Source organism: Protomyctophum bolini (genome assembly GCF_963924005.1).
Source record: "Protomyctophum bolini genome assembly, chromosome: 12".
NCBI classification, from domain to species: domain Eukaryota; kingdom Metazoa; phylum Chordata; class Actinopteri; order Myctophiformes; family Myctophidae; genus Protomyctophum; species Protomyctophum bolini.
This window is the reverse complement of record NC_137873.1, coordinates 9,812,454-9,833,417: the sequence shown is the minus strand read 5'-3', so window position 1 is coordinate 9,833,417 and position 20,964 is coordinate 9,812,454. Positions and strand designations below refer to the sequence as shown.

At 41.8% G+C, this 20,964-nt stretch overlaps 2 protein-coding genes across 2 annotated transcripts; both read right to left on the bottom strand.

Annotated features, from left to right (window-relative positions):
* Positions 1-1,141: 1,141 nt before the first annotated feature.
* Positions 1,142-13,921, bottom strand: LOC308326048 (nicastrin-like; the record flags this gene model as incomplete). Its single annotated transcript, XM_080778859.1, has 14 exons — positions 1,142-2,347; positions 2,980-3,195; positions 3,904-4,061; positions 4,675-4,762; positions 5,308-5,406; positions 6,310-6,412; positions 6,544-6,713; positions 7,344-7,421; positions 7,852-7,956; positions 8,815-8,967; positions 9,985-10,097; positions 11,019-11,169; positions 13,406-13,551; positions 13,801-13,921. The coding sequence occupies 14 exons, from the start codon at positions 13,919-13,921 to the stop codon at positions 2,225-2,227; spliced, it is 1,824 nt and encodes a 607-aa protein (XP_080634985.1). The 3' UTR covers positions 1,142-2,224.
* Positions 13,811-20,732, bottom strand: LOC308325559 (insulin receptor-like). The gene is made up of 5 exons (XM_080778092.1): positions 20,639-20,732; positions 19,699-19,856; positions 15,891-16,089; positions 14,746-14,869; positions 13,811-13,928 (listed from the first exon to the last, which is right to left on the bottom strand). The coding sequence occupies exons 2-4, from the start codon at positions 19,832-19,834 to the stop codon at positions 14,854-14,856; spliced, it is 351 nt and encodes a 116-aa protein (XP_080634218.1). The 5' UTR covers positions 19,835-19,856; positions 20,639-20,732; the 3' UTR covers positions 13,811-13,928; positions 14,746-14,853.
* Between the last annotated feature and the right edge of the window lie 232 nt (positions 20,733-20,964).

Below are 20,964 nucleotides of genomic sequence, written 5' to 3'. Positions count from 1 at the left end.
TCAGTCAGCCAGCCAGCAAGCCAGCCAGCCAGCCAGCCAGCCAGCCAGCCAGCCAGCCAGCCAGCCAGCCAGCCAGCCAGCCAGCCAGTCAGTCAGTCAGTCAGTCAGTCAGTCAGTCAGCCAGCAAGCCAGTCAGTCTCCTCTTCTATACCATTGTAGGCTGTTGATTTAACAGTATTGTACTGCAATCACAAGATCATAAAATATCTCATATTGCTTTCTCTAGCCCCCCCTCCCCCCTCTCTGTGTCTGTAACTGTAAAGAACCCAAACACGTTTTCTACTGAACTTTTCTATATTCTGGGTGAACAGACATTGTTATTATGATCTTATTGTGAAACAAGTCGTTTTCCTTTGAGCCAAATGCTTTTATTTTGAAGGGAGTTTTGTGGGACATAGCTGTCGTGTATTGGTTACTGAAGTCACATGACCAGGAAGCAGGTGACGACAGGTAACATAAATGTATAGGGACACCAAAGGTGATGTAACAGAATGTTATTATTGAGAGTCAGACAACAATAATCTACTGTGCGTGTAATGAACTAGCCCGTTAAGTCTGGATAAGATATTCTATTCTATTTGTAAACGTAGCAACTAGCAAGGTTTATCTATTAATTGAGAAGTAATTCAAGTTTAATATATCTATTCTTGGCGAATGACTACACTACACCCAACACAATCTTTCTTTCATGTGGACTGAGTAAATGACAGGCTGCTCTCTGCTCTGTCAGTGTCACGGTCAATGTAGGTGGTGTTGTTGTCCAGATTAATATATTAATGTGTACAATATTGTATGCTCGCCAGTTGCTCGACAACAAACTAGCCAGTCACAACGCGAATGTTCCTCCGGGCTATGGGCTTTAGAAGCTGCCAGGATCAGTGGCTTCTTCAAAATCAGACTATTTATATGAGACAGACAAGACCATACAGGCAGCTATATATGGCAGACCAGTCACCATACATTTTCTTAAATTATGTACTGTCCTACATTCAATACGCCAATAAACGCAATCACAAATAATGTAGATCTCAGCAAAATGGTTTGTGTTGATCAACAAGTGGGCTGGGAGTAGAAACCAAAGGTGGATCGTGCACAATGGACATGTCAAAATCTTAAACACCATGAATATTGGGACAAGCAGTTGTGTTTTCAGCACGCAGTTCATTTTTTAATTTAATTGTGCGCCTACAAAAGAACTGGAGAAGCATTGTTTTATTTTGTTATCAAGGCAACGAATCATCAAAACTATTCCCCGGTTGGTCAGACATAACCCGCCATGAATGAAACAAACAAATACATACAACACATACATAAAAAGGTCAAGTATGATGCATATAATCAAAATCTCAAAAAAGAAAAAAAAATCTACCATATTAAAACACTGTGAAATGTGTTTTTAAACTAACAAAATCATACAGTACAACTGTATTTTCATTCTAATCTGGGTGCATTAGTGGTCATTCATGAAACACCCTTAATGGCAGATTTATACTGGGCTGCTCTCTGTAACTGTGTATTGTGCACCGAAACAGCTGGTCAAGTTGTGAGCTTGTGGGTCCGTTACTTTAGGTACGGGACACTGGCACACAAGTAAGTATAAATCAGGCTTAAGTCCATTTCTCTGGAAAGGAAAAATTGTTCCTTTCCATTAGGTCTGCCTGATAAATGAATTAACTACAGACAGAGAAGACAACTATAGTATTGCACATACCATCGTAATCTTTCACACATTTGTACACACTCACAAAAAAATTGCATCTCTCACACTCTCTCTCACCCACACACACACACACACTTTGTACAACTAAAATCACTCATTTATTTCAGTGGTTCACTCATTCACTCTCTCTCACACACAAATTCTAAGTTCCAATGATGCTTAGTGCCTAATCCCATGTTACAGTAAACAAACATTCTTTGCAAATAGAAGGAAAAAAAGAAAAGAATATGAACATCTTTTTACACTTGAGTTGGAGCACTGACAGACCCTGATCCTGAGCCCAGTGCACTTTGATCCTGCTGGGAGTCCAACTCCATCTCCTGCCTCACTCGAGTGAGTCCATTTAAAACATAAAAAAACAACCCTGCTCATTTGTATCTAAACTTTTGAATTGTGAGTTTTAAAAACCAGTCATGTCCATGTTTGTTTGGGAGTAGAAGTTGTAGATGATGTAGTAGTTGTGGGTTTGAAGCCCACCCACTAAGGTGTTGTTGTATTTTTGACTCAGTAGGTGGCGTTGGTGGGTTCCCTGCCCGAGCTAAAGAGCATCTCGGCCTTGGAGCTGATGACGTATGTCAGGAATAGCGATGATAACAGGATACCAATACCCACGCCCAGGGTCAGCATCTGGAGTGATGAGGAAGGTGAGAGAGTGGAAGACAGAGACAAGAGGGAGATATGGAGGGGAAAGATAACCAGAGAAAAGCGGGGAGGACAGGAGTGGTGGAGAGATTGGGGAAGAGAGGGGACAGATGTATAGAGGAGAGAGAGAGATTAAGAGTCATTCTTCTGTTATTCTGCAGAGTCGTGTAAATTCAAATTCAATGTAGTGGATAGAAGAGTGGAGAAAATGGCCGCAAAACCTATGCCTAGTTTGCCTACTGCTTTGGAACCGAATCATATCACTGTACCGATGAAAGACTTCCCTAGGGTCATTGCTTTGGTTCTGCAATGCAGTTATTTATTTTAATCTCCAGTTTTATCTCTTACACTGAATTTAGATGTCACCAGACAAAATCGGTAGGTGGAGCTCCACAATCGACTGGCAACACAAGACTCACTATTCTGGTGTTGCCAGTTGGGGAATAACCTTGTTTCCCCCAGACAGACAGGAAATCACACAATGAGGCTCAGTGGGACGCAATAAACAAGTGGAGCTGAGAAATGTTGCAAACTTTATTCCTTTTCTGTGGGAGATAAGAGTAAGTTCTGGAAGAGGCACAGGGGATAGACTTTGTTAAAAAAATAATAATACTTGCCTCCAGATCGTTGCTGGCGACGAGGAATATGCGTGCTCGGATGAACTTCCACCGAGACTCTGTCCACGTGGAGTAATCTTTGGAGCTGTACTCGAACAGGATGTCCAAGGCCGGCGACACGGCTTTGGAGAGGCGCACAGAGGAGCGCACGCAGTAGCCCTCCGGCATGGTGATGTTGGAAGGAGCCACGCCCTGTACCCACAGGTAGGAATACATCTGAAAGGAAGAGACAACAGATTTACAACAAATCCAAAACAAATGAATCCTATTCAGTATTTTAGCTGTGACGTGAGCGCCCCCTCCTGAGATACTTCCGGGTCCTACTTTTGTGTCGCTTTTGTGTCCCCATGGAGTTATACTGTGGCGCTCCGTCTGACTAAATCTGAGACGAAAACAACCACGAAAGTCTAATTTTACCGCTTTCCTCACAACAACAAAGCTGCGCTGCTCTCCCAAATCTGGCTGTGACAGGCCATCTGCCCCACACGGAATACTATCGCCATATTATTTCATTGTGTCAACTAAATCCTCGTTAATGCAAACTAGATTCAACATACTCAAGCCTGGCTGCAAACATTCTAAATATTCCCCCGAAATATTTTACTGAGCAAATGGACTGTTACCACCTTCAATAATAATGATAATAATAGTCTTTCTTGTCTCCACATCATATATTGTTTTTGTCATGGACACTTGTACAAAACATTAATAATTTTACTCGAGTTGGAAGCAACTCAATGGCTTCCTTTCTGAAAAATAACGTCATTGTAAAAAGATTCACGCGTTTAGGTATTCTATTTACAATGAGATGCAGACGGGAGCTGGTGCCACTTTGACCCGGACGTAACGTAGCACTACAAAATGACGTCAGACTAAAATACTGAATGGTGGCGTCAGAGACGACATGATGTTGACATAACTTACACCCGTATCATTCTCCTTCCGACCCATGCAGTTGTCCTGGGTGATATTAATCACGGTGCCGGTCAGGTTGGCCAGTAAATACTGGACCAGAAGAGTGGGAGTGGAGGTGTGGGATGGGTTGTTCCACACACCCACGTAGTACTCTGGTGGCTCATTCTCTGATAAATAAAGAGACATAGCTTGTCAGAAAGATATAAAAAAGCACCAAAGCATGTTTTAGCATTTCTCCTACATCCACAGGACAGGACAGACCTTTATTGAACCCTCAAGGGATCTTCAGTTGCCAACAACAGATAGGAAAATAGTAAGTCAGGTAAAAATATAGCAAATGCAAAAAGTCATATTGATCGGTCATTTATTAACCGATCATATAGTAATTCATGCAGTAGCCCTCCTGGTATATAACACTGTACACCTTGTAAAACTTGAATTAAGGAAATAAATGGTGATAGGCAAATTGTGTAGTTTGTTTTAGAGTTCAGGTTAAAACAGCAGCTAAAACATTTGGCAGACTGCAGGTGACCTTATGTTACTCCAGCTAATACAATTAATAATGAGTGTGATAGATCTAAGTGTGCAAATGATGTGCATTGTCATATTGTTGACTACCGTCTATGCCATGGCTCTGGGCACACCTGAAAAGCAACACAACATTATGAATTTTATTTGCTCCAGCTCTGTGTTGATTACTAGCCTGCCATGTTTTTCATCTGCAGTAGCATTTATTAACCTGAACTGTAAAATGCCCCTTTAACAAGCAGGTCAACTCACTTAGGATTTTCTGAAGTTCTGGGTGTAACGCCGCCTGGAAAAAGGAGTTGTTTGATCGAACTAGAAATCCATACAGCAACTGGGTGACCTGGGACAGACAGAGAAAGGAGATTGTCATTGGTTCAGCTTATTTCTTCAAGATCAATCATATGTATACATGTAAAAAAAATAACGGATTAATGACAGGGACAAAATGCTGTAAAATCACAGGATTGTACCGTTAAAATGACTAGAACTGCATTTTGGAGCTATGCAGTTATATCTGTGGCCAGTTTCACAAATTGTTTTCATACTTGGATTTAAGGTTATATTGAATACAAAAAATACAGTACATTAATTTCTACAATTACTATTGACAATATTCCAAAGCATAACATTTGTATTTACATGGAATTGGATTCCACTAATTAGAAAAACTTGCCTTAAAGTCAATAGCTTTCATTGCAGATGGGTGAAAAGAAAATGTCTTTGTACCTCACTTCAACAAGTCCAAGGCAAAGTTTGTATCACATCATGATAAAATCAAGTTTAGTTTTTGTCTGCATTGGAAAACATAACCCTGACTTTCTTTGCAATTAAAACAACACTACAATGACCATATCTTGCAACATGGCCTCAGTTTGATCATCTTACTATTTGAGGGTCTGCATTGATGGTGGGCAGCTGGGTTTCTGCTCCACCAGCCTGCAGGTAGAGAGAACGGGCAACCGTGGACGCCACCTCCGTCAGTGCCTGGTAATAAAGCAGAGATTAGTACAAAGGAGCCAAAGTTCAGTATAATTTTAATTGAGTGCAATAGAATATATGGACAAAATGTAACTGCACAAGCTTGCGATGCATTGTGAACTTGTAGATTGACTACTGACTACTATTTTTTTTTATTTTAGTTAGTTTTGAAAAAATAAAATAAACACAAAAATAGGGACACCTGGGTCCCTGTTTTGCACCAGTAAGGGGAGGGAGTGGCGGGGGCGGGGGGGCAAGGCGACGGCCCTAGTTACAGTTAGTTGAATCGTCAAAACTCCTCCATTTGATCATCAATTTATTCCATTAGATTAGACAATAGACCATTTTATGGTTGTATACATAATGAAAACATTCTCTGAGGTAAACGAGTTAATGTACATTCTCCATAATAGCCTATAGCCACTATAATGTTTTAGTTTAAACGTAATATGCTACTGCCTATATTCTTCTTGGACAAATATAAAAAGATACTCATATGGAAAGGCTATATTATTTAATAGTTAGAGAAATTTCAACACCAAAGTAGTAGTTGTAGTTTTTCTTTCAACACATGCTTCACGAGTTCATGTTCCACAGCAGTCTCAATCCCGTTGCGCGGCGCCGCCTGGAAAATAGAACTGTGTTCTATCGGCGCGCCAGGCGGCGCCAGGTGACACGGCGCGACGCGGCGGACGGAGCCGGTGTGCGATAGGTTCATTGAAAATAATGGAGGCGGCTGTGTCCACCGCGCGACGCAGCCGGTGTGTTGTGGGCTTCATTCTGCCTTGACTTCTGCACCGACTGCGGTGGGCACGGTGTGCGCTAGCCCCTCCCTCCCCTCACTGGTTTGAAACTGGTTGGTAAAAACGGGGACGCGGGTTAATGTGGTTAAAATACAGTAAGTGGTACCTTGGCTGTGTCCGTGACACGCACAAGCTGTTGCTCTGGGCTCAGGTCCTGTGGATACGTCAAGTTCAGGCTGGCTGCATTATCATACATGCTCTCATAGTACCTGTGGAGTGTGGACACAGGGGAAAACAATTCAAATGTTTTTGTAATATAACAAAATACCGCAATATGTCAGACAATGAATAGGATGATTGGAACAGTATAAAAATACGAGCCAAGGAAAGCCCCAGTCACCTGTTGTTGAACGCGGACTGGTGTGCAGTGATGACAACACCAGGGATGGGCCGAGCTCTCAGAAAACGCTGGAAGGACGAGGGTGGCAGAGGCTGGGAGACAGTGGGCTCAGACACTGTGAATGTGGTGTTCACTGCAGCTTTCTTGAGGTTCTCCAACAGGTTTACTACCTGTTATGGATGGGAAGGATGTGGAAAAGAATCACTCACACAAAGCTATGTATTATTACATGTCTACTAGACATTATGTAATAATAATACTATAACATTGTCTACTATAATATAAAAGTGTGTATACCATTTGCATTGTAAAAGCCTCTGTGATCAATACATCTTGGTAGTACTACTGTTCTTTAAACTTTGATGACATTGTCACACAGCGACAATAGCCAATCTATCGTGTTGTGAGCTGCTACTTAAAACAAATTTAATATTTTTGAAAATGTTAACCACTTTCAACCTGGCATCACAATTTTGGTTCCACGTTTCTGTTATGGTTCTAGTACATAGTACTAGTTCTAGTACTTAGACCAAATAATTACACAAGACACTCGTTTGCATCTCAGTAGAAACGTTCTCACAGTGATGCGCTACACTACAGTCTACACCAGTGGTTCAGGAAACCTCAGGGGTCCTTGAGGGGGTTCCAAATGGGCCCTTACAGGTCTGTTAACGAAGAGAGCACAGATGGTTGCATGTGTGCACTCTATTGGGTTCCTTGACATTAAATGTTTTAGAACCCCTGCTCAACATAGGAAAACGTTCATACACAGTAACAACACACACAGCTACAGTACAAACCTGCCCATCAATGCTGGCGTTCCTCCTGGACACCGGGTCGGAGTGGAGCCACAGGTTGGGGCCGTTACGAAGCCCCACCTTCAAGCAGAATTGAGAAACCAATGGGAAATATGGTTCATAGAGAGATCGGGTTACAACTGCACAATAGACACTTACATAAAAGAGCAGCGAGTTAAATAAAGAACAAAAGGTGTGTGTGTAAGGTGATGTTGAAACCCAATCAGCCTTATTGAGGGTACTCGTTTTACAATAAAGACAGTGAGCGGCAAGGATGGGATTTTGTGCATTGGCCTATCCAATTCCGCAGTGACTTATGAATGATGAATTCAGGGTAATGCATGATGAAAATGCACATCTATGCTGTGACCAAGATGTCTGTGATAGTATACTATGACTATACTCAATAATCAAGGTGCTGATAACCACTCCAACATGGGTTACATGGCTGTCGTCGATTACAATGCGTTTCATCGAGGTTTGCGTCATCGAGACGTATACAGTTACATACCTGTCCGACCTCAAGGACTGAGTGAACATTGTCCAGGTCGATGGCAAACCGCTTGTTCTCCATCTCATACACCATACGTGAGCTACCGATGTAGTCAAAGGCTTCCTGGGGTCGGAGGGGAAATTGCTGATTAATGCCACATCGAAAAAACTAAATGAAGCAATGGAAATATTGTGTGTGTGTGTGTGTATGATGGGGGCGTTATGATCATAAGATCGAGCCCCATAATCCATTATGTGTCGGTGTCCTGCTGCTCAGCTCATTCACTGTGTGCTACTCTGGATAGGATAACAACACCTCAAAATGGATATGTAACATGAAACTAAGCACAGGAAATGCTGTCCTAAATACATGGCTGGCACACCTTAGAAGACGCAACTATGAAATGGTGAACATCAATCAGGTCAACAGCCTGTTTAAGAGCTGTCTGGTAACACGTCTGTGAGTCAAGAGTAGGGAGGATAAGACTGTTCCAGATGAGTACATGTACTACAGGTAGAGTAGGTTAGATTTACAGCTGTAGATCTGCCCTTTGATCTGACTGTCAAAACTGTCAACGCGAAAAGGCACATAAATGTCAATTCCCAGACCATGAGAACTCGGTGAAGAACCCACCTCTTCTCTTTTCAGAGTTATGTTCTTCTAGCTCTTTAACTCTTACAACTCTAAGCTTTCTTGCTTCAATTCCTTTTTAACTCTTATCTCTTGATTAAAATCTTTTTTGCTCTCTTCTTTCTTAGCTCTTTTGACTTTCTCGTCTTTGATTACTTAGTTAGCGGCCTTCTTTATGCCCATACCACCTTTTCTAATCCTCTTGGATCACAGTAAATGATTTGTAGCACTGTGTCAAGCTTAACATTATCGTTTGCTTTCAATGTTGGCAATCTAAAAGCAAGCTTATTTCTACAGCTGGATCAGAGAGTTGGCCAAAGGCCTAGAGAGTAACTCAGTGGAAGTACTGACCCCCTGAAAGAAAGCATAGAGAATGGTGCGTGGCAGGTTGGCGTCCTCTGTGGCGTCCCGCAAGGCGTGGGCAGCAGCCAGCAGAGTGATGAAGCCTGACACTCCGGACTCGGCTCCGGGGCCAACCTCTGAGAAGAATGACCTGCTGTCCAGCTAGGAGAGGAAAGGAGAAGAGAGAGGTTCGGAGAGGAGGAGACGGGAAGAAGAGAGGAGCAAAGAGGGAAGACAGAAGGTAAGGGAAGGGAATGTCAGGGTGTATGGAATAAAGTAGTAGGGAGGTAAAGGAGCGGAGATGGAAAAGCTGATGAGTGAAGATCATATCTGGGTAAGTACTTCAGCTTAACATGTCGTGGCCTATTTTATGGTTCCATCAATCAAAAGGTGCCCATAAATTATGCAGGAATGTAGACTCTGTCTGGTCTCTGGGCCTACTCGTACGGCACAAGAAGGGTTTCACTCCCTACAAAGAAATACCTTGCATGGGTAAAACATTCACTTTAACATGTCCATTATGAATTTAAAACAGCTCAAATTACTGAAACATAAATTGATGAGATTGAGTCCTTTATAGATGAAGTTTAGTTTTTTTCTATCTTTTGTACCTTATTCTTATTGTATTGGTTTTGTGTAAACACCGTATTTGTTACCATTGGTCGTTGTCTCTGTTAAATGCAGAGCAACTTCACTGTTTTAGCTGATAACTAGATCTTGTCTGTTTCAAATTTAAATTATCTGTTTTTATTGTATACATTTTTATGTGGACCCCAGGAAGACTAGCGACCACTTTGCGGAAGCTAATTGGGATCCGAATAAAGAATAAAGAATTGCATTCAGGACTTTCTTTAGCTACTTGTATTTTCTAAGACTGCAGAAAGCCCCATCCTGGGGCTCCACTGGCCTAGCGGTTAGGCGCATACCACATATACAGTAGGCTATAATGCAGCCTGACAGCGAGTTGCAGGTTTGATTCCCAGGCGTGACTTTTGCTGTGTATCACTCTGTCTCTCTGCAGAAATGCCCCCAAAAATATATATATAAAAAATAAAACCACATCCAGCCAAATAAATACAGGAAAACATAGTGTATGTACAGCTAAAAACTATGGAACTATGAAAACAAATAACTGTTGTCTTGATAAGACACACACAGTAGGCAGTTTGAGTTACTCACCCTGGTTGCTGCTATGACCACAGACTCGTTCTCCTTGTGGCCCTTTGCAGTGTCATTTATGGCCTTGGTAGAAGCCCACACATTATAGCCACCCAAAGGATCACACACCATCTCTAAATACAGAGAGAAACATGGGATTATTGTCAGACATGCATAATTCACATGCCATGATATACTCACAATAAAAATGTAAAGAATCACACACATTATCTAATATTGTTTACTCTGAGTGCTTTTGAACACACCAGGAAAATACAATACACCAACCATCACTTTCTTTTGTCGCAACAGCACGATAAACCAAAATCAGCAAAACTCTAAACAAAAGACTGGAAGAACCCAGCCAGACATAACGCAATACTTACTACATGTACTGCCAATAAACCGACGAGATTACGTTGGAGAGGGGACTTTTTTATCCTGAGGCAACTAAAACCAAAACATTTTTTTACTTGGCTCATGTGTGACCTAAGAAAATAGCAGCATTTTAGAGGGAAATACAGTATATATATATATATAGGCATTTGTATACTAAAGTGAGTTGTGTATAAAGTGCCTCCTCTGTGCCCTTCCTCCAAGGCTTGTTGGAGGCCATACAGAGCCTGAGAATCAGTGCTGTCTGAGGATACATTCAGAGCAAAAAAGTCCCTTAACCCATTCTGACCGGGCACCCATTTTGGTGTTGGCATCATGTTATGCTTTAGCTATTGAAAAATAGCAGATCTACAAGCTCATATCGCGCCACCGAGTGGCGCGATACGAGCTTGTAGGTCTGCTATTTTTGAAAAATTCGAAGAACGACTGACATTTTTTTAATCTGATCTCAGGTCAGAATGGGTTAATCAGACCAGTGTGTGTCCCGTGGAAACCTCGTATGAATCTGATCTCAGGTCAGAATGGGTTAACCGAGAGGGCTGGTCACACCAGACCACTTCAGGCTCTAGCAGTGGAACTACACTCATATTGATTCACCAGTGGGTGCAATTTGTTATGTGCAAGCTTGAGTGTGCATGTGTGCAAAGTGCATTACCTACCTGGGTTAATGCTGAAGCTGAAGTTGATGTCATTGCGTCTCATGCAGGTGGCCGTGTCGGTCACAGCGTGCATGTGGGAATAGAGCTGCATGGCACACAGCGGGTACTCAGGGGTTCCGTTGTTCATGATCTGGTTATGCTTCTGGTAGCACTGTTGGGTGTGGATGGAGACAAACCGACGGTACAACAGGTGCTTTAGTGAGGAGGTGTAAGGCCATTAAGCCCATCCTAAAACAATCCACTGCCTTAAAACCCTTAAGCCCCCTATATAGTACTGTACTTCATCTTCATCATACAACAAATAGACGATCTCCAAGCTCACAGCACGTTGTGAGCTTGGAGATCTGCAGTAACAAATATTTTTGTCTATAATGACATGGCCAAAATAGGGATGCCATGGTTTAAAGTGGTTAAACACAAGTTTGAGGTTTATACCCCTAAAGCCGTAATATAGACCAAAAGCTAGGCTCACACTACAGGATAATCGGGGAGATTCTGGGTTGGAAAGGCCCATCTCGACAATTGCGGTGCCGGATCTTGGTTAGAGAGCAACCGATTATCTGCCCAGATGAGCCTGTAGAGTGTGAGGGGTTCACAGATCCAATCTTAATATCTCCCGATCTGCTCAGACGCTTTGGGGCCACCGCAATCATTATCAAACATGCTTGATGCTTATCTGGAATGGTCGATAGCCAAGAGAAACAAATCTACAGTGTAGCGGAGAGTTGACAGTCGCTTCTGCCTTCATTGTTGTGGTGGGCAAGACAATACTCTTAATATCTTGGAAGTGTGTGAAGCGCAATTATTTAAAAATATTTGTAGCCTGTGCACTGTGCATGTTTGAGATTATAGAGAAGTGCAGGATGCAACCCGATTTCAAAATGGGTTTGACATTTTAAACTCTTGCAGTGTGCCCAGCTTCATACAATAACCATAATCCTGATGAATAGCAATAAATACACCATTACATTTGTTTAATATATATATATATAATATATATAGTATATCTCGTACATTTGTATTAATTTTTATGCTTTTAAATCCCTAAACCACTTTCTTTCTTTCATATCACACGAAGCACCTTGAATTGCCTTTGTGTAAGAATTGCACTACACAACTTGCCTTGCCTTTAAGCCAACGGCTGAAACCAAGTGTTGAGGTGAAAGGAAGTTAAAGTAGGTCATGTGAGCTCAGCGGCTTGGTGGTGACATTATGGTTTTAAACATCAACGTCAGGCTCTGTGTCAACTTGAATTAAAAATAAGAGTCCAAAGTGAAGCACACACATCCCAACAAAAAACTAATCAGGTGCTGAACAACGATACAATACATACATAGGAGAAGGAAGGGAATGGTTTGACCACTGTGGGTCTTTATCAGGTCTGGTGAGTTACAGTGTGCGAACTTCCCTTCCTTTTTCAACTTTAATTAAATTAAGATACTTACTAGATCCCCTAGAATTTCCCTCAACAACAAATCTCTTTTTAGGAAAACAGCCGATCGAAAAGCTAATACAGCAATGTGTTTTGAGCTTGTAGATCGGCTATTTTTGCGGAACATCAACATTCCACAGTAACCAAGCAGTAATTATTTCCACTTTCTTTCTTAAAGTGTTCATAAATTCCGCATATTGTCCCGTCTTGACAGAGTAATGCCATTGGTCACACTTTACATAAAAAGTGTCTTTCCAATTTTTTTATATTGCCGCAGTCGGGTGGAAACTGTCACTTTGTATGTCTACCATTTTTCCTTTTTTAGTATTTAAAAAACATTTAAAAATAGGGACAATGGCCGATGTAAGCTTGTAAATCAGCTATTTCAACAACCTTTGTGCGATACTCTTGTGGGTGAAGTTACTTCAATGTATAAGTAGTAGGGCATTAATTTACAATGAAACATAAAAAGTAGAAATGTGGAGATGCAAGGTTTCTATTCAGCAACGATATACAAGGTTTTCCACTCAACAGCGACAGTATATTCGTAGATAAAGAAAGAAAAACAGGTGCGCTTCCTCTGGAAACTGCCCTTGGTTGAGGCAGTGGGTGCTCAGCTTTGGAAATAATTTAACTCATAGACCAACTAAATGGAAAAAGTGGAACTCTAAAATAAAAGATGCAAGACTGGGTCAGATGCAATTTCTGTGTATATATTTATTTACGAACACTGATGCGTTTCGGCAGAGCCTTCTTCAGAGCAGACTAAAAAGTTTAAAAAGTTTAGTCTACTCTGAAGAAGGCTCTGCCGAAACGCGTCAGTGTGAGAAATTGCATCTGAGCCAGTCTTGCATCTTATATTTTGGAGTGCCTACATTTTCCATTTAGTTGGTTTATGAGTTAAGCATATTGGTAGACATTGGTGAATATGTGCCAAACAGATCAACAGGCTTACCTGTCGTATGAATTCGGTCTCGTTGTCGTTTTTCAGGGAGAAGACAGGGAAGCCAAACTCCTCGTAGGAGAGCCCGTTTCCATTGGGGTTCCATAATGTGGCGTTACAGTGGGCCAGGCTGGGGTCATAGCTCTCTGAATAGACGCCTGTAATGACACATGAGAGGACCGATCAGCAATTCAAGGTTTACAGTGTCAATGGTGACGCTTCCACTGTGTCAGTTCCCATTACTGTTATACACTGTACAATTAGGGCTACAACAGTTATATTGGTTGTTGTTGCGGTTAAACTTGCTGAAGAAAGCTAAAGACAAGGTTGCGACAAACATAACGGTCAGTGAAAGGCATTTTGGTCCATTGCAACATTGTATCATTGGTTGCTTTGGTGTGACTCACCCGTGTTCTCGTTGGGACAGGTGGTGTGAGGAGAGAAGCCCAGGGGGCCCCCGGGGTTCTCAATGGGTGCTATCACAGCAACCCCAGCCACCCTGCGGGGGGCGCTCTTCAGCTTCAACATGTTGGGCCTGAGGAGCATGAACCAATGGATCCATTTTAGAATAAACATTTACCCATTTGGTATGAGAAATCGTGTGGATCTCGGAATGCACATGGGAACGGATCGCAGACTTCATGTGGCCAGCCTGTGATGTCAGCCGTCTATGACATGTCCAAGATGTAGGACTCCAAATCTGAGCAAGGTTTCAGCCCCGATCCAGACCCGTTGACTTCCATTATGAAGTCAAGTTTAAGAACATAATGGGAAAACAAATTAGTGGATGTACTAAGTTAGCTGACTGTAAGTGTGGAAGAACGGCATCATGTAGTATTTTAACTGTAGTAGGTAGTATGATGATATCATTGTGTGTGTGTGACACATACTTCCCACAGATTACAACCACACACGGAGATTTTGAAAACATGACCAATGACAAAAAACTCCCATATCTGCTGGGCGAAGTACAACAATGTGCAAACACAGCAGCAAGATTTGTGAGTTGCTGTGATAGGAGAAGGATATCAAATGGAACACAACCACCCTAAAGACTAATCATTGTGTATATTCCTGCACTATACCTGCATCAAGTGATCTTGGTACACAGAAGTTGATCTATTGAAGATTCTGACCTTCAAAGTACATAATTTTTGTTCTGATTGTATTGCTGTATCGTTGTATTGTTCTTTCTGCTTTGGCAATGTAAACGTATGTTTTCTCATGCCAATAAAGCCCTTTGAATTGAATTGAATTGAATTTAAATTGAAATTGAAATTGTGTGTGTGTGTGTGTGTGTGACTGTGTGTGTGTGTGTGTGTGTGTGTGTGTGTGTGTACACATGTTTGCACCTGGTAAACAACTGAGCCTCCATAATAACCATATAAGGAGGAGTGGGCCCATCACGCAGGACCCACTCCAAGTCGTCCTCTCGTTCCAACACATGGATCACGCCGACATCACCAGATATAGAGGCTGGAAAAACAACAAGCACAAATAATGGTTCAGTTCAGGCAGAAACGTGTGGATGGATGAAGCAATTCAAAGTGACAACATGTTGCAGCCGAGTACAGTATTTTGACCCACACAGCCTTGATTGTACAAAGATTGAAGATTGTACAAATGAGAAGTAGAGAATCTAGTCCTAGAGATATATCAGAAACATGGTATAGATGAGAATACTGCACTTTATACACAACTCAAAACGCTGCTATTTTCTTAGGGCACACATGAGCCAAGTAAAACGTTGTTTTGGTCTTAGCCTTAAAATAGATATAGTTTGCATACTTATTACTTACTTTGCACATTTTGGACCCATTTTGTATTCCTGTGTAATGTATTGACTGCTTGTTTTCATGTTTGTTGAAATTTGCTAAATCCGGTGTATTTATATTACATTGGTCAGGTCATTAATATGCAGTGTCCCGTCAAAAGAAAGAAAGAAAGATTATATGCCGAACTGACCAACTGACAATGTTGATATACGGTTGATTGGACATACAATTAAAAACGTAACTTTATGGATGATGTTTTAGCGTGTTTGCTTTCATTTGTAATCTTGTTTTATTTGGAAGAATAAGCTGTGAGGCAGAGGAAGGTAAAAAATAAATACACCATCAAGCACAGTCTTATGGGAACCAATTGATATTTCCTTGAAGATTTGACAATTATGAAGAAGGAATCTAATATTCCTGGTGCAATGAGAGTCGTAAGCGGAATATCGGATATACAATGCGGATATACAATGGATATACAATGATAGCGGATATACAATGATATACAATACGGATATACAATACGGATATACAATGATATTTATATATCATGTCGAATGTCATGTTTTTATGTTCTATGTGGACCCCAGGAAGATTATCTGCTGCTATGCACCAGCTAATGGGGATCCTAATAAAACTCTAAAACTCTAAACATCCTAAAACCACTGCCTACACAAGCTTCCAGTTGCCTTGCAAACGAGAGCTCCATAAGTCTTACTTACTTTATCTCGAAGACCTCGTTGTGAAGATAATTCTCAAAGGTTTTGCGGTACTCCGAGTCCTCTTTCTCCTTCTTCAGCTCCTTGTCGGTCTTGGGACAGGAGCAGCAGCGAGTCCCGTGTCCATACTCCTCCGTCTGGTTCCACTTGTGCTCCTCGTCACTGTCCACCTGGGTGGGCACGCGCGACGGCAGCTTCATCCCTGCAGACCGGGAAGGGTTGACACTGAGTGCACGCAACATGACTTATTATTAACCCATTCTGACCTGAGATCAGATTCATACGAGGTTTCCACTGGACACACACTGGTCTGATGAACCCATTCTGACCTGAGATCAGATTCATACGAGGTTTCCACTGGACACACACTGGTCTGATGAAACCATTCTGACCTGAGATCAGATTCTAAAAATGTCAGTCGTTCTTCGATTTTTCAAAAATAGCAGACCTACAAGCTCGTAGCGCGCCACTCGGTGGCGTGCTATGAGCTTGTAGATCTGCTATTTTTCAATAGCTAAAGCATAGCATGATGCCAACACCAAAATGGGTTCCCGTTCAGAATGGGTTAATACTTATTGTAATATTTATGGCCCGGTATAGTCCAATTTTCTCATGTCTATTCAGAACAATCATACTTGTACAGATTCAAGTTGAGGCAACTGTAACATGTTTTACAATGAAGATAATAATATCTTTCGATCCACTGTTCCATAATAATTTATCGTATCGTATGTGCAGTGCACACATCCACGCACCATAAGTCAGTCAAGACATATATAGATTTTTATAAACAGATATCCTGGATATGAATTCAGAGTATGAAAGGCGAGGTGCAATATGTTTGGTTTCAGAAGTGTTCTGGTTTCAGATTGTAGTCGTTGAGTAGTACTGACCAATTACAATTGAACGGGCTTTGGTAACACGACTTTAGCATCCAGGTAAACGGTCTATGTGGCGAGAAAAAGAGGCGGAATGCAATTCCTGAAATACAATCTCCAGTCAAAACCAGCTCGAAACCCATCGATATCGCCAGATGAACTTTTATCCCGGTGTAAACTTCTAGTCATCTCCCAACTCCGACCGGACACATGGTAGTGGAAGGCGTGGCCCGGATATCCACTGGCTACAACGGAAGCCCAGAACCATTGGCCCTTACCCCCAGACAGTAAATCCTCATCAGACAATAGCCAATGGGTTCTTAGATAGACAGAAACATACAGTACAGTCGAACTCTGAACCGTAGTAGCCTTGCCAAGCCGGGCAGGAGCCTATCTCCTGTTTCTGTAGCGTGAGGCAGCTTGATGTACAAGGACACCCCCTGGACATGACGCTAGTATGTCGCAGGGACTTACCCCCAATCCATCCTATATACAGTCTAGCGGCGTCTATATACAGTCTAGCGGCGTCTATATACAGTCTAGCACGGTCTATATACAGTCTAGCGGCGTCTATATACAGTCTAGCGGCGTCTATATACAGTCTAGCGGCGTCTATATACAGTCTAGCGGCGTCTATATACAGTCTAGCACCGTCTATATACAGTCTAGCGGCGTCTATATACAGTCTAGCGGCGTCTATATACAGTCTAGCACCGTCTATATACAGTCTAGCACCGTCTATATACAGTCTAGCGGCGTCTATATACAGTCTAGCGGCGTCTATATACAGTCTAGCGGCGTCTATATACAGTCTAGCACCGTCTATATACAGTCTAGCGGCGTCTATATACAGTCTAGCGGCGTCTATATACAGTCTAGCACCGTCTATATACAGTCTAGCACCGTCTATATACAGTCTAGCGGCGTCTATATACAGTCTAGCGGCGTCTATATACAGTCTAGCGGCGTCTATATACAGTCTAGCGGCGTCTATATACAGTCTAGCGGCGTCTATATACAGTCTAGCGGCGTCTATATACAGTCTAGCGGCGTCTATATACAGTCTAGCGGCGTCTATATACAGTCTAGCGGCGTCTATATACAGTCTAGCGGCGTCTATATACAGTCTAGCGGCGTCTATATACAGTCTAGCGGCGTCTATATACAGTCTAGCGGCGTCTATATACAGTCTAGCGGCGTCTATATACAGTCTAGCGGCGTCTATATACAGTCTAGCGGCGTCTATATACAGTCTAGCGGCGTCTATATACAGTCTAGCGGCGTCTATATACAGTCTAGCGGCGTCTATATACAGTCTAGCGGCGTCTATATACAGTCTAGCGGCGTCTATATACAGTCTAGCGGCGTCTATATACAGTCTAGCGGCGTCTATATACAGTCTAGCGGCGTCTATATACAGTCTAGCGGCGTCTATATACAGTCTAGCGGCGTCTATATACAGTCTAGCACGGTCTATATACAGTCTAGCGGCGTCTATATACAGTCTAGCGGCGTCTATATACAGTCTAGCGGCGTCTATATACAGTCTAGCGGCGTCTATATACAGTCTAGCGGCGTCTATATACAGCTTTTGTCCTCACACGTCTCATATTGGCCATTGACAATGAAAGGAGAAATGCACGTCATATGTAGACGAGCAAATGGGCTAACCAATCACATACATTCAGTTGTTTATGAGATGATGTACTGTATGATGATGATGATGTATAATAATTAAGAATACACATGCACACACGTGTGATTTTATTTTATTGTATTCATCAGTATCTGCAATAATGCAGCTGGTGTGTCCTGATTTTGACCACTTTCAATCTGGTGTCCCTATTTTGGGTTATGTTATTTATTATATAGGCAAAAGAGATGATAGGTTCTGAAATAGAAACAAATTTTCAAATCGATTGTTTCTTTTTACAAAATATTGGTCAACTCAAAACATCTGTCAGGATGTAGAAGACATTTTTTGAATCTGGTACCCAGGGCGGTACCCAGGATATTGAAAAATAGCAGATCTACAAGCTCATAGCGCGCAAACCGAGTGACGCGCTACGCGCTTGCAGGTCTGCTATTTTTCAATAGCTAAAGCATAACATGATGCCAACACCAAAATGGGTTCAACAGCTAAAACATAACATGACACTGCAGAGGGAGTGCATAGCGTGTAGTTTGACACGGCAGAGGGAGTGCATAGCGTGTAGTTTGACACTGCAGAAGGAGTGTGTAGCCTTTTGGTGTTTTAAACATTGTGTTATAATTTATCTATTGAAAAAATAGCAGACCAACAAGCTCATAGCTTGTAGGTCTGCTGCTTTTGAAAAATCATAAGAATGCGGCGCAAATCTTTGTATATATATTCTTTCAAAGTGAATGTTTTTTAACTCAGGTCTAAATGGGTTAATGCTTTCGCGTGAAGCCATAGCATGATCAAGGAGGGAGTTCATTTACAAAAGAACATGACTATTTATTTTTATTCTTTTGATGGCGGCCAGTCTTTTTGACCCGAAGACAACGCATGCAAAGGTTTAAAGAGCAACTGTTTGTGGGGCTGATATGGTTCCCGTTTCGCATTTGAGTAAATGGTGCGCTGTGACTGGCCAGTCGCTGTGATTGACAGCCTACACCTAAACCTAACCCTAACCTTAACCTCAGTAAAACTATACCTAACCCTAACCCTAACCTCAGTAAAACTATACCTAAACCTAACCCTAACCCTAACCTCAGTAAAACTATACCTAAACCTAACCTCAGTAAAACTATACCTAAACCTAACCCTAACCTCAGTAAAACTATACCTAAACCTAACCTCAGTAAAGCATACCTAAACCTAACCTCAGTCAAACTAGCGCAGTGGCTGGGGGGCGTTTCCAAGAACCCGAATGCGAAACGGATACCATATTAGCGTTTGTGGGACGTACGGTTGACGTAGTGTTGCTCCTCGTGGGACAGCAGGCTGGTCAGGTGGGCCCCGTGGACACGACACTCCCTCTCAGCCGCGTCCCAGCTCTTCCTGGTGGGGAAGTAGCGTAGCAGTGACCCTGGAACTTGTGCCATCCGTAGTCACATGTCTCCGTGTCTGGTGAGAGGGAGAGAGGAGGACACGTAGCTCATGAGTTTACCTTCTTCGATGTGTTATCCTGCATGGACTTAAGTTATTTAAACAAAGGAAAGGAAAGGAAAATGAGTGATAGTTTTGAACCAAATGGACCCTCACAGGTTAATGTACACATGAACACATGGATATGGGTCCATCTGCACTCTTAAGAGTGCAGATGTTCCATTAATGTTCCATTAAAGTCAGTGAGCTTCCCAAACCCTATTCCTTAGTTTCCCAAAACAGGGACCCATATGCGGGTCGCACACCAATTTGTATGGGTCGTGAGTAAATTCCCCCTTTTGTTGTTTTTGTTTCCAACCTGTATATATTTTGTATTATTATAAAGAGATGATACGCATGGAAGAATGGTGGTTCTTTAATGCATTTTGACCTGAGATCAGATTCCAAAAATGTCTTAAATCCTGACAGTTTAAAAAAATAGCAGACCTACAAGCTCGTAGATCTGCTATTTTTCAAGCTTGTAGTGCTTTTAGGTCTGCTATTGAACACTCTTTTTTTAACCTGACCAATAACAGTAGCTTATCTGTCCAATACTTTTTGCCTAACCAATAACATTAGCCTCTGTCTAATACATGTTTTAATTTTATTATAAGAGGTCTTTAATACAAATACAATATTGAAATAAGAATACCATAGCAGCATACTGGGCTCAACATTGAGTTTGCAATCACAGAAGAACTACCATCAAAACATTAAATTATAACAAGTTATAGTTGGTACAATATATATATAGCACATACCTGTAAGAACAGACGAATAAAACACATATTTGTAGTTGGAACTGGTCCACTGCTTCCTCAGACTGTCTGTGGTTAACACAACACAAACAGTAAACTCACTTTATTTTCGTGCAAAAAGAATAACACTGCGTGACGTCATCACTAGTCCCCGTGATAAACCAAAAGCTGTTTACAAAAAGATTCATTGCTCTCAGATAATATTATCATAATGACCCAACGTCATATGTATATTAGACACTGTATGCTTCAATTTACAGCTGAAATGAACACTCTTTCATAACAAAAACATAAAATAACATCACAGCGTTTTCAAAGAGCCGCCTCAC